This window comes from Papio anubis, chromosome 1 (genome assembly GCF_008728515.1).
Source record: "Papio anubis isolate 15944 chromosome 1, Panubis1.0, whole genome shotgun sequence".
NCBI classification, from domain to species: Eukaryota; Metazoa; Chordata; class Mammalia; order Primates; family Cercopithecidae; genus Papio; species Papio anubis.
Genome location: NC_044976.1, coordinates 37,995,790 through 38,015,171, shown reverse-complemented (window position 1 = coordinate 38,015,171; position 19,382 = coordinate 37,995,790). Strand labels below are relative to the sequence as shown.

Sequence of the window (19,382 nt, the reverse complement as noted above, 5' to 3'; positions counted from 1 at the left end):
TTGGTTCCCAGCTCTGGTCGTGTCTTATCAGCCATTGGATATAACTTCTGGCATCCAGCGGGAAGGCCTGCCCTGCTAATACATTTGGAGTTGGGTGTGACTGTATGGTGGCACTGAAGCCTCAGTGGGTGAGCTCATCAGCAGGTGGAGTCTAAGAGGGAGAACGGGACTGTGGACAGATCCAGAGGACACCCATGTTTTGGAAGTGGGTGGGGAGGAGAGGTCAGCAAGGGAGCAGGCGTCCTTGAAGCCAGGGGAGGACAGGGTTTCAAAACCAAGAGAGCAGCGTCTAGTAACCCTCCACGTGCAAGTTACAACAGCGGAGAGATGCTTTTATCTATCAAACTAGCAGAGATTGACTTATTTATGTATTTAACAGTTATACCTAGTGTTGGTAAGGGTTATAGAAAATAAGTACCCTCATGCTATCGGGGAAACAGATAATATGTATCAAAAACCATAAAAAGTGTATATGCTCTTTGATTCAAATATTCCATCTCTACACGCCTGTAATCGCAGCACTTTGGGAAGTTGGGGAGGGCAGATCACCTGAGCCCAGGAGTTCGAGACCAGACTGTCCAACATAGCAAAACCCTGTCTATACTAAAAATACAAAAATTAGCCAGGCGGCCGGGCGCGGTGGCTCAAGCCTGTAATCCCAGCACTTTGGGAGGCCGAGACGGGCGGATCACGAGGTCAGGAGATCGAGACCATCCTGGCTCACACGGTGAAACCCCGTCTCTAGTAAAACATACAAAAAACTAGCCGGGCGAGGTGGCGGGCGCCTGTGGTCCCAGCTACTCCGGAGGCTGACTCAGGAGAATGGCGTAAGCCCGGGAGGCGGAGCTTGCAGTGAGCCGAGATCGCGCCACTGCACTCCAGCCTGGGCGACAGAGCGAGACTCCGTCTCAAAAAAAAAAAAAAAAAAAAAAATTAGCCAGGCATGGTGGCGCATGTCTGTAATCCCAGCTACTCAGGGGGCTGAGGCACAAAGACCGCTTGAACCCAGGAGGCGGAGGCTGCAGTGAGCCAAGATCATACCATTGCACTCCAGCCCGGGCAACAGAGCAAGACTCCGTATATTAAAAAAAAAAATCCATCTCTAGAAATTCATCCTAAAGAAAACCACCATGGATGAGCACAGATTATTCTACAAGATTGTTCATAAAACATTGTATATAATATAAAAATATAAAGATATCCTGTAACATAAGCTTGATTAAATAAATTATGATAGCAATATGATGGAAAAATACCATGAAGCCAGTAAAAAAAAAAATGTGCGATAATTAATGGCATAGTGAAATATTGCAATATAATGTGAAGAGAATAAAGCAAGTAAGATCCTGTTTTTTGTATTAAAAATATACACATATGCGTAAGAAAAAGATACATCAAATATTACCAGTGGTTATCTCTGGAAACAGGGATTTGGGTGGTTTTAAAATTTGTTGGGGGTAATATTTTTACTTTTCTATATTTTCAAAAGTTTCTACAATAAGCAAGTTACCTTTGTAATCAGGAAAAAGCAGTTCTTTTAGTGCTCTTAATAGTGTAATAATAATTTTTATTTTATTTCATTTTATTATTTACCTGGCTTTGCAGAAATTTACCTCTTTGGTAAAAGACAGACTAAGCATGTGCTTAAGGCGCCAGCAAATGACTATTTACATTAATAATTTATTTAATATAGAAATTTTTATTGAAGTGATGACTTCAAAATGTTATTTTTGGGGGCATTATACACTTGCTTGGAGGTTTAATCCTCAATCCACATGAGGGGGCACCGTAATCACTGGTGCCCAGGGCCCTCGAATAGCCCCTGTGAGGCCCTTTGCTGTCCCCCTTTGCCAGCTCCTCCAGCCTCGGCCATTTGTCCCCTGGGCTCTCCAGGTTCCACTGAGCAGCTGCCCCCCTGCCCAAGCCCAGCTCCAATGCTGTGTGACCTTAATTCCCTTAACCGCTCTGTGCCTCAGTTTCCTCATTTGTTAAAAGAGGAGGTTCCAATGGTATGTACCCCCTGACCATGTGCGAGCATCACAGAAATGACACGGAACACGCACTCAGAACATGCCTCGCGCGTGGCAAGTGCTAACTGTTACCTGCCATTATTAGGCTCCCCGGCCGGGGTCTCAGGGCCTTGGCACAAGCTCTTCCCTCTGCTTGGAGCACTTTCCTCCACTGACCTTTCCTGGCGCTCCAAGTCAACTCCAGGGGCCTTCCCAGTGCAGTCTAGGGGCCTTCCCCTTCCGCAACGCCTGAACCACACAGGAATAAGTAAGGCGAGAGCACGCCCAGGGAAAAGCAGGGTGTGCAGAAAGGGTCTCAGTTAGTCGAGGCATTTCCGCGAGGATCCTTCTCCTACCAGGCCTGCACCCGGGCCGCGGCGACTGAGAAGACGTGCACAGGTGGCTCCCGAGTGCTCGGGAAGGGCCCCAGAGCTCCTGGCCGGGTTAAGGCAGGATGCGGGTGCGCGTCTCCCCGGCGAAGCTGAATCAGTACTGCGGGCGCAGGGGGCGCAGGGCGCGCAGCAAGGGCTGGCGGGGGCGGGCCGCCTGGGGCGCTGCCCGGGCGCACTCGGGAACCAGGTGCGGGCGCGGGGAAGAGCAGCCGAGCAGGTGCCGGGAAGGAGGCGCCTGCAGCAGCGCATGCAGGGGCCTCGGGGAAGGCGCCAGGAAGCGGCGAGGGGCCGCAGTGGCCGGAACTCGGGCCGGCTGCTGCGGGCAGAGGAACGTACCCTACCCTCGGGGCTTGGCTGGCACCGCCCAGTCCTCCAGACCGGACTGCGGCTGCGTGTCGGGCCCGGGGGCGACCCCCGCACGCCACGGCTGGGCGGCCAGGTGGCACCACCGGCGGGACCGGAACGGCGCCGCGGCCCTAGGGTCTCTGCGCCGAGGCCCGCGGCGGGAGTCACGATGGCCATGATCACGCTGACGCCCGGGCTGCGGGCCCCTCGCCCGGGCGGCCGCCCACCCGGCACGCCAAGGTCGCACCTCGGGGTAGCCCCACCCGCGACACCGGCCGCCTCCACTGGTCACTCGCGGGCGTGGCCTCCGCGCCCAGGCTCCGCCCCCGCGCCTCCATTGGTCAGTCCAGGGGTGGGGGCGGGCGAACCGACGGCTGAGCCACGGCAGGGACTCGCGGGAATCGCGCCCCGCGGGTCGCTGCTGGAGCTCGCCCGTCGCCCCTGCGCTGCGCGGACCGCGGCCACAGCCGGACTGGTGGGGACGGCGGTAACAGACGGATTGGCTGACAGTCCCAGTTCGCAGAGTAGTCCCGGCCTTGAGGCGGTGGCGTCCGAGTCCTCTCGTCCCGGAGCTAGGACAGGTGCCACGCCGGGGGCGCTCCAGGGACTGTGCTGAGGCCGCGGACGCGGCCCTCCCCGCCCCACCGCGCCGCCCGCCAAGCCCGGCCTCTTTGCCGTCGGGGCGTCCCGGGGCCCAGGGGCGGCCGCGGAGCCGATGCGCGCCCGCTGAGCGTCCCCAGCCCGCCATGGCCGCGCTTCCCGGCCCGCTCTGGCTGCTGGGCCTGGCGCTGTGCGCGCTGGGCGGGGGCGGCCCCGGCCTGCGACCCCCGCCTGGCTGTCCCCAGCGACGTCTGGGAGCGCGCGAGCGCCGGGACGTGCAGCGCGAGATCCTGTCGGTGCTCGGGCTGCCTGGGCGGCCCCGGCCCCGCGCGGCACCCGCCGCCTCCCGGCTGCCCGCGTCCGCGCCGCTCTTCATGCTGGACCTGTACCACGCCATGGCCGGCGACGACGACAAGGACGACGCGCCCGCGGAGCGGCGCCTGGGCCGCGCCGACCTGGTCATGAGCTTCGTCAACATGGGTGAGTGCGGCCGCCCGCGCGGGGACCCTCGGAGTAAACTGGCTACAGGGGAGAGTGCGCGCATCCGCCGGGCCCTGGCCGAACGGGGTGTCACAGACGGTGAACGTGAACCACAGGGGAGTGGGACCGCCGTGGATAGGGAAGGTCTAAGGGTCATGGGGCCCCCTGGGCTGCGAGGTGGTCAGGAGCAGGGTGGGGGGAACTGTGGACTCCCAGGCGCTGCCTTCACCCTGCCCCAAACACACCCAGGAGTAAGAATCAGGTGATGTCCTTGCCCACCTGGGCTGCCCCAGGCAGACAGCCTGGTCCTGGGGAGACAGGTGAGTAAACAGAGGCCGGGATGCTGTCACTGTGATAAGGGCAGTACTGAGGAGAGGGACAAAGTTCAGCGTGGAAACCTGTGGTCACATCATCAGAGTGACCAGAGCTAACTCGCGTGCCCTGAGTCCCCAGCAGGCTCTTCCCTGTGCGGAGCCTGGGTGAGGTGCGGCTGTCAGGGGAGCGGCTGGGGAAGGAGCAGGCTCAGTTCAGTGGGGCAGGGACTGTGGCCTTGTCACCCTGGGCCCAACACCTCGGATGTGATCTGGTATAGGGTGAGTGTCCAGGCCTGTGGAATGGCCCAGTGGGTAGCTGGACCCACTTTGTTCTCCGAGGCAAAGCCTGGCTTTTCCTGTCTGCAAATATCTTGTATCAAAGCCTGGAGCGATTTATTTCTTAAGATCTCAGAGATTTTTTTTTCCAGTACTAAACTCTTTGGTCTATGGTCGTGTAGTTACTGTTGGTCAGGTCCCCCATCTGCTTTGCCTCCTGTCTGTGGCTAGCGACAGGCCAGGGTCTGGGGGCCAAGGACCACAGCTCAGCCCAAAGTAGGGGAGCTGTGGGGCTGAGAGGAGGGAGAGGGTAACTGCCCCATTAATTCTTCATCCCCACGACAACCCTGATAACAGCCACGGTCTTCATCCCCATCTCCCAGATGAGGACAGTGAGGCTCAGAGAGGCAGCGCCATGCCTAGGACAGTGTAGCCTCAAAGCCGCTGAGCCAGGACAGCCAGGAAGTCTGACTGTCCATCCGGTGCTCAGTGAGATGACATTTCTGTTGTCAGGTCAGGTTTTCAGGGTGCAGAGAGCTTTCTGAGGAGTCTGGGCTGAAGAACACAGGGGACTGAGCCGCAGCAGGTTTTGTGGGGCCATCAGCCATTTGCTTCCTACACTAGGGCAGAAGAGGGCATGGCCAAGCCTCTGCTCCCTGCAGCCCAAGAGCTGGTGGTGGAGGTGAGCAGCAGGAGACAGCCGTTCACCATCGGTGAGCGCCCAGTGCCAGGCACAGGAATCTGGCCGGTGGGATCTGGATGCTGCCTTTGTAGTTAGAGGACAGGGTGGGGATGTGGGACAGAGGAGACCATCGTGAAGCTGGGACTGGGCCTCTGTCATCAGGACAGGCTGACACTGGGCTCAGGACCAAGAAGAGCTGTGGATGGAGTCGTCCAAGAATGTCCCCAGGGGAGTCGACCATCAGAATGAGTCACCACCCAGCCCATGTCCTACCTCCCCTGGCATCCCCTGGGTCAGGACATGCCCAGCCTGGTGGGGCTGTTGCTGGGAATTGGGCAGGGCCTACCCCTCTGTGTGACCTTAGGGAAGTTCGTCACCCTCTCAGCCTTGGTTGCTCCTTGTAAAATGAGGTGCCTGGTGATCTGTCCTCAGGGTTATGTGATTGGTAGAGGGGCAGGAATGGAAAGCCTGTGCCATTCCCCCTCAGAAGGTGAACCTGGACCTGGGCACTGTTGTCCCCAGGCCCTCCCAGCTGTGGCCTAGTTTGGAGGTGACAGGAACATCTCCATGTGTCTTGTACACATGTAAAACCTAGAAATGGATTCTAAAAGCCAACCAAAAAATGTTTGTGCCTGTTTTTAGAATGAAAAGTAGCATGTGAACTTTCACAGCCTTACCATTCCTCCTTTAATTGATGTGAGACTCTTTTGCCAGCCCTGTTTCATGGGCTCAGAGAGGTTAAATGGCCAGCCCAGGGCCACACAGCACATCCGGTATGACATCCATGGCTGTGGATTCCAAATCCCAGCTTCTTCCCACCCCAGCTCTGGGCATTTCGTGCAGACCCGGGGCCTCCAGCGCTGCGGATTAACAAGCAGGTCGTTGTTAGTGGAAGCCCCGGCTGCGGGTGGGCGTGGCCAGCTGTCAGAAGGGCTTCTTTATTCTGCTCTGCTAACTGCACTAGTAGAACTCTCTCAGTTAGAGTAGCTTTAACTGGTAATTACTGAGGCCGTGGGGCGGGTGGGGGTGGGGCGCCGATTAGACATATACCAGGATGCTCTCTCCATGTTTGGAGGCCCCTGGAGGTCGGTGGCCCTTCTCCTGCCTCAGCCTCCCAAGTAGCTGAGATTACAGGCATGCGGGCAGAGGCACAGGCCACCACAGGATCTAATAGCAGGGTCGCTGTGGTGACACTGCCCACACCCAGGCTCCCACACCTGCTCCCACCAGCTCCACCTCTCCTATCAGCCTCATCTGGCTCCTGCACAGCCAGGCCTGGTGCCCCTAGGGCCCAACTCTTGATGACAGCCTGTAGGACCCAGGGGGCAGGACTCTCACAGGCCTCCAGCCATGGGTCAGGTCTCTGTGCAGAGCAGGTGCTTTAGGAAGGCAAGCCTGCATCTTGATGTTCAGAGTCTGCACTGGGAGGCCAGGGCTGGGGTCAGAGCCGGGGACCCGCCTGGCCTGTCATCCATATCAGCCTGTAGACCTGGGCTCTCTTGGGCAGGACAGTGATGGAGCAGTTGGATTCTGTCCCTGGTCTCTCTGCTCAGGGAGGGGAGAGCCCTGAACTGGGAGGCAGGACCCAGGTTCTTGTGCTGCCTGGGCCCACCATTAACTCCTGCATGTCCTGGGCCACGGCTCTTCCCTTCCCTGAGCCTCTGCTTTCTCGTCCATTCTACGGTGATGGCATCAGAAAAGCAAGGTGCCTCCCATCCCTGACCCTGTGGCTCTGTGGCAGAGGCGCCTTCTCACAACACCGCCATGCCTCGGCCCCAGTGCCTCAGGCCGGCCCGGCCCCTCCCGAGGGAGGAAGGATGGCAGGAAGGACCACCTCTGCACACTCCTTCTCAATCCTTCTCCACCCATGTCAGCGGAGAGGCAGGTGCCCATGTTCCAGATTGAGAAACTGAGGCATACGCAGGACTAGCAGGCAGAAGTCCAGCCAGAATCAGAATGCAGGCAGCTCCACTTTTGTCCCGATGACTTCTTGAACCAGATTTGCTCCTGTGGTCTCCAGTGGCCATGGACCGGGGTGTTGATGAACAGAGCCGTCTGGATTTGGGAGAAGCAGGACTGAGTGGGAATTCAGGACCTGGCCCGGGTCCTGCTCTGCCCTCGCCATGTGACCTGGAAGGGTGGCATCATCTCCGTGGGCCCCAGGGCCACTTCCTTTGGTTCTTTACTAGGGACCTGTTTCATTTTCCCATTCATTCATTCAGCAAACAGTTCTGTAGCACCTACCAAGGACCAGGCACAGTTCTAGTTGCTGGAGATACAACAATGAAAAAAGTAAAGTCCCTGCCCTCAGGAAGATTACTCTCTAGTTCGAGAGACACATAATGCATATATGAGCCCTAAAGGTAATTGTCGGGTGACACACACGCCCCATCTGGAAGCAGGAGGGGCTGAACAATGGCGAGACAGACAGGGCTAGATTGGGGGTTTCTGACCTGAGACCCACACACACGGAATTTGCATCCTGACACCGACACCTGATCTCAGTGTGATCTGGGTTTTCCAGTCAACCTCCCCAAGCCTCAGTTTCCTCCTCTGTAAAATGGAGATACTCATCTCATGGGGCTGTTCTGAGTTGGTGCGAGATGATACCCAGCAATACCCATGTGCCCAGAGCCTCCACGTCTATTCCTTCATTGGTATCTCACAATTGCCATCACATCTGTGTTTGAAAGAGAAGAGAGAGAGACTCAGAGCAGGTTCTTGGTTTTCCCAAGGCCACACAGCGGGCTGTCTCCCTGCCTCCGCATCCTCTGCTCTTCTCCAGAATAGCAGCTGCCTCTCCACACAGCCCAGGGCCTGGCCCACCATTAAATGCAGTGTGTGCTGCTGAAATGGACTGTGTTGAATGGGAACCTGTGATGTAAACTGAGACTACTGCTTAAAAAATATGTTTGTTTTAGGATTTGTAGAACTACTGCATGTTCCTTTTAGAACACTCAAATCATATACATTAATTATAGAATTTCCTTATAGAAAGCTCAGACCATATATTCAGAAACATATGATATGAAACCCCAAGTAATCCTCCCTGTACCTCAGAGAATATCAGTGTTTGAATCCTTTAATGCAGCACTCCCTACCCCCAACCAACCATGATATTTTATCAATACAAATATTAACACTTGTATATTATCATTATTTTCAGAGACAAGGTCTCTGTCACCCAGGCTGGAATGCAGTGGCATGATCATAGCTCACTGCAACTGCGAACTCCTGGGCTCAAGCAATGTTGTCACCTCAGCCTCCTGAACGGCTAGAACTACAGGTGTGCACCACTATGTCCAACTAATTGCTTTAAATCTTTTGTACAGATGGGATCTCACTGTATTGCCCAGGCTTGTCTCAAACAACTGATCCTCCTGCCTCTGCCTCCCAAAGTTCTGGGATTATAGGCGTGAACCACCATGCCCAGCGTTTTGTTTTCTTTCTTTTTTTAACTGCATGGGACAGTAATGCTCACTGTTTTGCAACTTTGTTGTTTTTCAATTTAACAATAAATATTTTATCCATCTTAAAAGTCAAATATTAGGGTGACTGTATGCCCAAAGGTATTTGCCCGTCCAAGAGTTTAAGGTGGATCCCTTTTCCCCAAAGTTCTGTCTGGCCACCAGAACGGTGCATACTTTGGATCCCTAGTGACTAGTCCTACCCATTTCTGCAGTGTTTTCTCATCCCTGGAGTAAGTGATTACGACTGCCTTCATTCACAGAGGAGGAAGCTGAGTCTCAAAGAGTATAAGTGACTGGCCCCGGGTCCTGGATGCACAGACCCACAGGAGCAGATATGAAAGGTAGATCACAGCTGTAGGAGGGTAGGCCCTGGAGGTGGGGCAGCAGAGTGGTGGTTAGTGACCCTGGAGTGGGGCTCACTGGCTTTCAATTCTGGGTCTACTGCTTGAGAGCTATGAGCTGTCGAACAGGTCATTTAAAGTCTCAGCATCTCAGTTTCCTCATCTTAAAAACTGGGATAATAATGCCTGTATCTGGCCAGGTGTGGTGGCGTGCACCTGTAATCCCACTACTTTGGGAGGCCTTGGCGGGCGGATCACTTGGGGTCAGGAGTTCCAGGCCAGCCTGGCCAACATGGTGAAACCTTGTCTCTACTAAAAATACAAAAAAAATTAGCCGGGCATGGTAGCGCGGACCTGTAGTCCCAGCTACTCGGGTAGCTGAGGGGAGAGAATTGCTGGAACCCGGGAGATGGAGGTTGCCTGGGAGAGTGAGACTCTGTCTAAATAATAATAATAATGCCTGTATCATAATACAATGATTAAATAGGTTATAGCACATAAAAACTTAGCAAGTGTCTGGCCAGGCACGGTGGCTAACACTTGTAATCCCAGCACTTTGGGAGGCCGAGGAGGGGCAGATAACCTGAAGTCAGGAGTTCAAGACCAACCTGGCCAACATGGTGAAACCCCGTCTCTACTAAAAATACAAAAATTAGCCAGGTGTGGTGGCGGGTGCCTGTAATCCCAGCTACTTGGGAGGCTGAGGCAGGAGAATCACTTGAATCTGGGAGATGGAGGTTGCAGTGAGCCGAGATCGTACCATTACACCCCAGCCTCGGCAACAGGAGCGAAACTCCATCTGAAAAGATAAATAAATATATAAATAAAATAAAACCAAAAACAAAACTTAGCAAGTGTCTGGCACTGCTCAATAAGTGGCTGTGGGTATTATGAGGGAAGGACCTGTGGGATTATGCCCTGACCCCCAGTCATTTACTTAGGGACCTAGAGCAGAGTAGTAAAAAGCATAGCTCCAGGATCTGACCCAGGCTGCCTGGGTGAAATCCCCATTCCACCTAGGCCTCCTTGTAGTGGATGCTGTGGGGGGCTTCCCAGAGCTTCTCTTCAGCATTGAGTCGCTCACGACCCAGCTGCCTGGAGTGCTGGCTGCTGACAGCTCACAGGGGAGTCCTTCTCTAGGTTTTGTTTGTTTGTTTGTGTTTTGAGATGGAATTTCACCCGTCACCACACCCGGCTAATTTTGTATTTTTAGTAGAGATGGGGTTTCACCATGTTGGTCAGGCTGGTCTCAAACTCCTGACCTCAGGTGATCCACCAGCCTCGACCTCCCAAAGTGCTGGGATTACAGGTGTGAGCCACCATGCCTGGCCCTTCTCTAGGTATTGATTGACTGGGCCCTAAGAAGCTGCCCGAGGTTAGACACCATCCCTGGGGACACCCCACATCCAACAGCTGGTCTATGGCAGTATCGGTGCCCAGCCCCCTTGCCTTAAGGAGAGACAGCTCTGAAGGGCCACCAGCCCCAGAGCTCCCCGTGCGGTCACAGTTGTCTGAGGCCTTTGTTTTGGTTGTTTCCGAAACTTGCTCCCTTTATTCACTACAAAAAGCAGTAAAGTTTCCAGTTTTCCCAGTAAATTTTCTGACTCAGTGTCTGTTGCCCAGAGAGCTTAACCTAAGATACAGTTTATACGATTATAGTCTAATTTATTTAATGTTCTGAGCCTCAGTTTCCTCATCTGTAAAATGGGAGAGCTACCTCATTGGATGATTAAGAGTATTAAATGAGTTAATCTGTGTAAAATTATGAAAAGAGTGGCTGGTCAGTGCTCAATAAATGTCAGCTTTATTTGTTTTTAGCCCAAGGCCAGCTGGTTAGTGGCAAGACCAGAAGCAAAAGTTGGTAATTTCCTTTAACTGCTGGCTCTATCTTGAGCAGCAGCCGTTCCTTCTCAACAGTCCTGGACCCTGCACACCAGGGTTCTGGGGAAGTTGACGGCGGCAAGACCCGGGTGTGGAGAAAGTTGACTCGTTCAGGGCTTTAAGAGCAGTCTATGAACACTCCTTAGCAAGCACTGCTACAAACCTACTGTGTGCTGTTCCCCTTTCTGTTTATCTTGGGGGCTAATAAAAGCACAGCCCCAGCCCAACCCAAAGTCTACTCATTTACTGAGAAAGAGAGGCCCAAAGACTACTCAATATAAATGATCCCCAAATGGGAGAAATGTCCATTACCCACTTGGCAAACATGAGTGTGAGGGTTCAACAGTGCAGAACACCGACAAGATCCTTCTCTCATTTTCTGGGAGACAAACAAGGCCAAAGGAGAGGAGGCATGGCTCCTGGCTGGAGATGGGGTCTCGCTGTGTCACCCAGGCTGGAGTGCAGTGGCACTATCACAGCTTGCTGCAGTCTCAACCTCTCAGGCTCAAATGATCCTCCCACCTCAGCCTCCCAAGTAGCTGGGGAGTACAGGTGCCCACCACCATGCCCAGCTAATTTTTAAGCACTTTTTATAGAGACGAGGTCTCATGATATTGCTCAGGCTGGTCTTCAGCTCCTGGGTTCAAGCCATCCACCCACCCCGGCCTCCTAAAGTGCTGAGATGACAGGTGTGAGCCACTGCGCCTGGCCTCTTGCATGTTCTTGAAATGTCAGTTCTTGAAGTGAAAATCCCATTATGGCTTTTCCTGCTCAGGAGCTTCTGTGTGTCCCTTCAAGCCAGAATGGAATTCAGGTTTCCCCAGCCTGGCATTCCGAGTTCAGCGTTCTAGTCAACTGCACCACTTGGTGTTCCCTTGACATAGCTGCAGCTTGGAGAGGCCGTGAATGAGGAGAAACGAATGTAGACTTTGGAGTCCAGACAGACTTAGACCTGAATCCCACCTTGGATGCCTCCAGTTGCGGCCTTGTGCAAATCAGTTAACTTCCGGGATCTTTAGTGCTCTCATCTATAACCTGGGATGAATAATGTCCCCTACAGGGTTGTCGTGGTGCTGCCTTCACCATGGCCTTCAATGGTCCCGCCTCCTGGCATGCGCAGAGTTCTGTGTCCCCTCCGACATGTGCCAGTGCTGGTCTGTGTGACCAATAGAATATGACCGTAGTGATAGGTCCCTGCCAGGATTAGTCTATAAAAGACTGTGGCTTCCATCTCTCAGATGCCTCATTCTGGGGGAGGTCATGAGGTGAGCAGCCCTATGGAGAGGGCCACATGGTGAGCAGCTAAAGACAGAGCTTAGAAGTGCATCAGTCATCCCCAGCTAAGTCTTCAGAGACTGCAGCCCTAGCTGACAGCTTGACTGTGACCTCATGAGAGACCCTGATCCAGTCCTACCCAGCTAAGTTCCTGGATTATTGGCCCTGAGAACAATGTGCAACAATATGTGTTTGTTGTTTTAAACTGCTACATTTGCATAATGAGTTACCTAGCAACAGATAACTAACACAGTCAGGTTAGCATGAACAGAAAGGAGGTACCACATGTGCCCAGCATGGTGCCTGACACACAGGTCAGTGCTTCAAAAGTGCGACCTGGAACAGCATCTCCCGCCTCTCAGCCTTTCCCTAGGTGACTCTTCAGTTCTCTTCCTCAGAGTTCTTCCACCCCTCTTGAACATGTTTTCAAGGAAAGTTTTCTCTGCCTCCTTCCAAAGCCCTGTACGTGACTACGACCGTCACCAGAGCACTTGTCCTGCATTGCGTGCACTTCTCTTGGGATTCCAGTCGCTTTCTGTCTGTGTGATGAGGGGCACACCTAGCCCCCTTTCTCCTACTTCCCAGCATCCCCTGAACAACCTGAGAATAGGGACCAAGTCTGACTTTTCCCGGCACGCCCCCATGGTGCACCCAGCCCTTGAGTGGCAGGAAATTGAGGGAAAGAGGAACTCAGCAAGAGACAGGGAGTGTCAAGAGTCGGGAGAAGGCTGGGCCTGGTCAGGTGGGACAGAGTGGGGCCGGCCCTCCCTGTCTGTGTGGGGGCTAACAATGGGTGCCACAGCTCCCTGGGCCCTCCCCTGGGACCCCAAGACCCCGCAGGGCCCCGCCTGGAGGAAGGTGACTTCACGGGCATTCTCGGGTGTCTGTTGACAGGAGGGCCTTATTGACGGGTGACCCCCCGTCCCAATATGTCCCATTGAACTCCAGGGCCACTCATTTCACACTGGCCCCAAGTGTGAACATCCACATCACGGGCCTCTAATCTGACACGGGTCTCTAATCTAACCCTGGAAACCCTCTGCCCCTCCTTGGCCTCAGTTTCCCCATCTCTGCAGAGTTGCCTGAAGGCCTTTCCAGCTCTGACCGAAGAATGTGCCCACCCCCTGCCCGCTGATGGGGGCTCCTCCGGGGTGAGGCACAGGGTGGGGAGGTGCACCCAGCCCCCCTCCTCCCGGAACCTCTTTCCCACAGGCAAGAGAGGATGTGTCACTGACCACTTCTTTCTGGAAAATTCCCACAGTTCAGTTCTTTCCTGGGATTTCACTGGAGGAATTGCATCTTTCTTGCTCACATCTCCTGGGATCTATTCTTGGCCTTGGCGGGCTTGATGTGGTGGTATGTGTGGGTGTTCCCTTTTAATTTGGGGTCCAGAGCCATCTGAGGCCTGGACTGGTAATTATGAGAGCAGCACCATTTATGGAAACAGCCCTTGAAGCAAGCCAGTGATGAGACCCGGCTGGAAATACCTCAGCATGGAGGCCTGGGCCTGCCTGGAGGCGGTGCTGAGATTTCTGGGTGGGAGAAGCCCCTTCAGGACGCAGAACCAACAGGTCATGAGTCCCACCCTCCCTTGGCCTGCAGAGGCTGTGGGGCCCAAGCCTTGTTTTGGGTCTGAAGTGGCCCCTCCCAACCCCCGCCTTTGCTGCCTGTGGGACCAGCCAGGCAGGCCCATCCCATGTGCCCTGGGCTCTGGGGGAGCCACTGTCCACCTTCAGGGGCCAGGCCGGGAGAGGAGGCAGGTCCACAGCAATGGGAATGTCGGTGGCTTCTGATGGAGTCACACGGGGACATGGTAGCCACACCCAGACTGGCAGTGATACCCAGCCCAAGGGGCTCTGAGTGCCGGACACTGAGCTGCTGTCCTGGGGACAAGAAGCCCTTGGGAAGAAGGCGCTGGGGCACCCCCGCTCTGGGGCCCTGGAACACAGCGGCCGATGAGCCAACATGCGAGCCTCCCGTGTCCACCCACGTGGCTCCATCCCAGCCCTCCAAGGGCTCGCTGTCCAGAGGAACAGCTGAACCAGAGACAGCAAGCCCTGGCATGGGGGCCGGGAGAGGCTGAAAGCCTGACCTGCCTGGGGTCTGAGCACTGGGAGGCTTCTCAGCCGGACTGAGAGGGACGGGGCCGCCTGGGGAGAGCAGCTTCCAGGAGGGACTCTGCGGGAGGCGTCTGCAGGCAGAAGGCACAAGAGGCCCGAGGGACAGATGGCAGGACCAGCGCAGGGAGGGCCCTGGGACACTCTTCCTGTGGGCCCTTCGGGGCTGGGGAGGGTCTGAGGGGAGGTGGGACCAGTCACAGGCCACAAGATTCTGTTCTGAGCTGGAGGATGAGGGTGTCTTTTGAAGTCCCATTTTTTTGGTCAGAAATAAGACAAATTTAGGTTGTCTGGGTGAGACTAAATTGCCCAGAGCACAAAAATAGCCAGAGTTCTTGTTGATGTTGGGCTGAGGGTCGCAGAGTTTGGCGTCTGGAGGCCTAGCCTGGAGTGGCAAGCACAGGGCCCCACATGTGGCCAGTGGAAGCCACCTGCTGCCCACCCGGGCCTTTCCTGGAAGCATGGGGTTGCTTCCGAAGTTTGCTTTATCCGAGGCTGGAGGAGGAAGCTGAGGGTTCCATCAGCACAGGTTGGCAATTCATGATTGTTTATTTTCCCGGGAGTCACATTAAGGTGGTTTAGGTGGTTTAGAAAGCAGATTCATTTGCCGCTTCCCCAGACAGAAGCCGGTTCAGCGTTAGACCATTTGGGGCAGCTTTTATGATTTTGTAGGAAATAAACATTTAGAGGTGCCTGTGGAACCAGGTATAGCTTGGTCTGTTTCCTGTGACCAACGAATTGCTCTCTGCAAATGTCTTTTCATATTTTTGCCAATATGTCTTTGGAATTCTTGTGTCAAAGGGTAAATTCATATGTAATTTGGCTAGGTGTTGCTAAATTCCTCCTCTACACAGCATTCCTATCAGCAACGCCTGAGAGAATAGTCTGATCTTAATCTTTTTCCTTCTCCAAGGCCATGCGGAGCCCTGTGAAAAGCACCCATTACTCGTGAGCCCATAACCTTTTCTGTTTCCTTCACAGCATTTACAGTAGAACCAAGAAACGACATCCCATATTTTACTTGCTTTTTGTTTATATTTCATGTCTTCCATTAGGCCATAAACTCCATGTGTGTGTCCATGGACACATTGTGTGACAATGTCCATCTTGTTCATTGTTGTATTTTCAGTGCCCAGAACAGTGTTGTACACACAGTAAGAACTGGATAAATGTATTTCTAAATTAAACATGATGAACTTATTAGATGAGTGAAAGAATACATTTATTTAGAAAAACATAATTCAAAGTCTTATTTCTGACCAAAAAGTAAGACTTCAAAAGACACCCTCGGGTGCTATGGAACAAGGCACGTTCATTCCTTCTCCGCCCTGGGCTGGGATGAGCGGCCACCTCCTCCTGCCCACACACGTCTGGCCCCGTCCCCTGCCCTGCACAGCTGTTCGCCTGCCCATGGCTGGACCAGGTCCCCACTGCGAGGACAGGAAGTGCTCCCCACATCCGCCTCGGCCCGCACAGCCTGGTGCTTTTACAAACCTGACTGTGGTCACTGAGCCCAGTAACCAGAGAACATTTTTTAAAAGACTAACATATCATTGAAATCTCAGTGTTGGGTTTTGGGGAAGGCACTGGGCGGCTCCCACCCCTGCTTTCCGGAAACACAGATTTCTAGAGTTTGAGAGGGACAGGAGGCTAAAGTGAGACTTCCCTAAATATAGCGTCCCGGGTATTTCCAGACACTTGGGGAAATGTGGGCTTTATTCCACAACTGCAGCCTTTGTTTGATTGGCAGGCCAGCCCCCACCACGGGGCCCTGCTGCCCATCTCACCTCTAGCCTGGCCTCTACCCTCGCCTCCACCGTGTCTTCTAATTCCCCGCCCCTCACGCCGCCCCGCTGCTGCCCCCATCCCCTGTGCTCCCCACTGGCCAGAAGCGCAGCCCAGGCTCCTGGCCCGGGATTGGCACCATCAGCAGGCAGGCCGCAGCAGAGCTCAGGTGCTGTCCCCAGCATTGCCGACCTGTGGGCGCCTCCACCCCTGCGCATGTGAGGTCCCCTCTCCCTAGAGCACCCTCCCCGCCACCTTCTCCACCTACCAAGACCCCATCCTACCCTTCAAAGCCAGTTCAGATGCCACCTGCTCAGATCCCACCGCCCAGTGAGACCCTCCAACTTCCCCAGCACCTGACTGGCCTCTCCGGGAGTTGTCACTCCTGCCCTGGTTTTTCTTGTTCCTTTTCACATTTCCCTCCTTCCTCCTCCACCTTGTTCCAGAAAGGAAAAGTCGGTCTCCTGCCCTCTGCTGTTTCCTGGTGCTTGCTTTCCCTGCCTTGCCCTCAGGCCCCTCTGCTCTGGCCCTCTGCCCTGGCTGGCCAGCCCCTGCAGGGCCCGTCTCCCTGACCCATGGCAGATTTGCACTCATGCTTCAGCCCAGCTCAGCTGTCAGCCCTGAGCCCTCCCCTGCCACACCTCCCATCCAGGCAGTGGGCAGGCTCTGGATGGCTCGTGTCCCCCGAGATGCCGTCGGTGATGTCGGTGATGTCCCTGTCTACCAGGTTTCCCTGCAGGGCCGGGGCCCTTTTCTGCCTTGGGTCCAATGTCCATCTTCCCTTTAGCCTGGAAGCTCCCAGAGGAGGCTCCCTCCTCTGTCTCATCTCCGGGTCCCAGGACCAGCCAGACCGAGAAGGGGAGCAATGGGAGTTTGGGGTTTGGAGCCTGGGGTCTGTTGAGCACCAGCCAGGTGCAGGGCTCAGGCTGAGCCTGGCTGCAGGGCCTCTCAGCCCTGTCTGCTCCCTGGGACCAAGCCTGGAACAAACGTTTGCACAAAAGGAAACTGGCCCCGCCAGGCCTCCCTGGGTCCCCTCCACCTTGAGTGGTGGGTGGCTGGGGGCGGTGGCTCACACCAGCTCTGCCCACTCCAAAGTCCGAGCCATTCCGAGCGCCAGCCCAGCTCTGCTTTGTCTTCTAGTGGAGCGAGATCATGCCCTGGGCCACCAGGAGCCCCACTGGAAGGAGTTCCGCTTTGACCTGACCCAGATCCCGGATGGGGAGGCGGTCACAGCTGCGGAGTTCCGGATTTACAAGGTGCCCAGCATCCACCTGCTCAACAGGACCCTCCACGTCAGCATGTTCCAGGTGGTCCAGGAGCAGTCCAACAGGTGCCTTCCCCTTGGCCCAGGTGCCCCTGCCCCTGCCCGCCTCACAGTCTCATGGTCAAGGCAACCCAGCAGGGAGTGGGGGTTGGTGGAACACTTCCCAGAGGACCCGAAAGAGACCCTCAAAGACGGGAAAGATGTTTGGCCTGAGCCCCCTGCACTGCGGGAAGAGCCCCAGTGACAGTCCTGCCTTCAAGTCCCTGCCCTGCCATCCTGGCTATGGGGACTTGAACAGCTCATTGAACCACTGAGCCTCAGTTTCCTCATGTGTACACCTCTGTGGGCTGAGGCAGTGAGATGAGGCTCAGAAGGGGCACAGCCAGAGTCAGGTAGGAGATGCCCCGGTGACGGCCCCCAGCGGGTCCTGGAGACACAGAGGCAGCTGTGCCGGCCGCCGGTTAATTGTTCTTTCGTGTCCACAGGGAGTCTGACTTGTTCTTTTTGGATCTTCAGACGCTCCGAGCTGGGGACGAGGGTTGGCTGGTGCTGGACGTCACAGCAGCCAGTGACCGCTGGTTGCTGAAGCGTCACAAGGACCTGGGACTCCGCCTCTATGTGGAGACTGAGGACGGTGAGGCTGGGGGCTCTGTGGGAGCAGCCCCTGGGGCTTCTCTGTGCCCGCACAGGCAGCAGCTTCCTGTGGCCCTGGGCTCCCGGCCTCACCAGCTGTGCCTGCTGCTAGGGTCACTGAGGTCTAAGGCACAAGGTCTGGCCCAGTGGGGGTGCTCCCTCCTCTCCCTCTGCTTCCCAGGAGGCAGGCGGTTCTTCCCACGGAGCAGCCTCCACCCTGGGAGTTTCTGTCCTGGGAAGGGAAGGAGGGGAAGTGGCTGTATCCTCAGACACTGAGGCCAGGAGGCTGGGTTTGAAGCCCAGCTCGGCAGTGCCCTGCCTCAGTGACCTTGGCTGGGACTTACCTTTCCAGACCCTGTCTTCTCTTCTGTAGGATGGGGATTCATGCCCTTGTTCATTCCACAGGTGAAATTGGGGAGAGCCTCTTTTATGCCAGGCAGTAGGAAGACAAAGGCCAAAGTGGGCATGAGATGGGCGTGTTTGAGGCCTGGCAAGGGGGCGCCATGGAGCAGCGGTGAGGGCGGGGGTCGCAGGGGCCATTCTGAGTCAGGGTAAACCAGGGCCAGGTGGTGGGTTCTTAGCGTCGTTTATTTTATTTAGTAGCAGTGGTGGACGACAGGATCTGATTCAGGTTTTAAAAGAGAACCCTCTGAGATGCCCCCCTCTCAGGGTGGAGCAGAGCTCCCCACCCCTTCCGTGGGCCGCACCCAATGACTTGCTTCCCGAAAGTGCCCTGTGGACAGGGCGTGGGGTACCTGACGCGCAGTGCCTCAGCCAGGTGAGGAAGCCCCACTGCAGTGACCGGCACGGGGCTGGCATGTGCACTGGGTGTAAGGGAAGGAGCAGACCACTGAGCTTCAGAGGCCCCCCTCCGTGAACCCGAAACCCCAGTCCAACCACAAGAAGACCATCAAACCCAAAGAGAAAGGCGTTCCGCAGAATACCTGGCAAACACTTCTCAAAACCGCCAAGCTCATCAAAAAAAAGGGAAGGTTGGGAAATTGGAGGAGCCCAGAGGCACCTAAGACGACCAGCTCAGTGCATGTGGGGTCTTGGGTGGAATCCTGGACCAGCAAAAGGGCATTAGGGGAAAGTTAGGAAATCCAGATCAATCATGGTGTTTACTTAATAATAAGATATCAGTACTGGTCCATTAGTTATGAGAAAGGTACCCTACTAGTGTAAACTATTAACATTTCCCAGGGGAAACTGGGTCCAGGTATATGGGAACTCCTTGTGTGGTTTTTTTTTTCTTTGAGACAGGGTTTGGCTCTGTTGCTCAGGGTGGAGTGCAGTGGCGCAATCGCAGCTCACGGTAACCTCCAGCTCCTGGGCTCCAGCGATCCTCCCACCTCAGCCTCTGTACTACCTTTGCAAATTTTTATGTAACTATCAACTGTTGTAAAATTAAAACTTTACTGAATACATGCATAAAATAAGGAACCCTCTGACTTCAGTGGGGAGAGCAGACTGAGAGGGACAAGCGTGAAGTCACAGAGACTCGTGGGGGCCCCACAG

The 19,382-nt window shown here is 55.1% G+C and overlaps 1 protein-coding gene and 1 long non-coding RNA gene across 4 annotated transcripts in view; one reads left to right on the top strand and one right to left on the bottom strand.

Moving 5' to 3' along the window:
• Positions 1 to 2,519, bottom strand: part of LOC103883848 — a 37,127-nt gene extending 34,608 nt beyond the window's left edge. Inside the window, exon 1 of the long non-coding RNA XR_646217.4 lies at positions 2,103 to 2,519. This is a non-coding gene — a long non-coding RNA (uncharacterized LOC103883848). The remainder of the gene's footprint in view (positions 1 to 2,102) is intronic.
• Positions 2,520 to 3,137: 618 nt separating this feature from the next.
• BMP8B (bone morphogenetic protein 8b) overlaps positions 3,138 to 19,382 on the top strand; it is a 31,503-nt gene continuing 15,258 nt past the window's right edge. The window contains exons 1-3 of one of the 3 annotated variants that reach the window (XM_031667322.1): positions 3,138 to 3,826; positions 17,108 to 17,297; positions 17,717 to 17,865. In XM_031667322.1, coding sequence (XP_031523182.1) covers positions 3,493 to 3,826; positions 17,108 to 17,297; positions 17,717 to 17,865 — 673 coding nt within the window. In that variant the 5' untranslated portion in view covers positions 3,138 to 3,492. Of the gene's footprint in view, positions 3,827 to 16,130; positions 17,298 to 17,716; positions 17,866 to 19,382 lie in introns of those variants that run through there. The other 2 variants (XM_009205581.4, XM_031667320.1) reach the window with 2 other exon arrangements.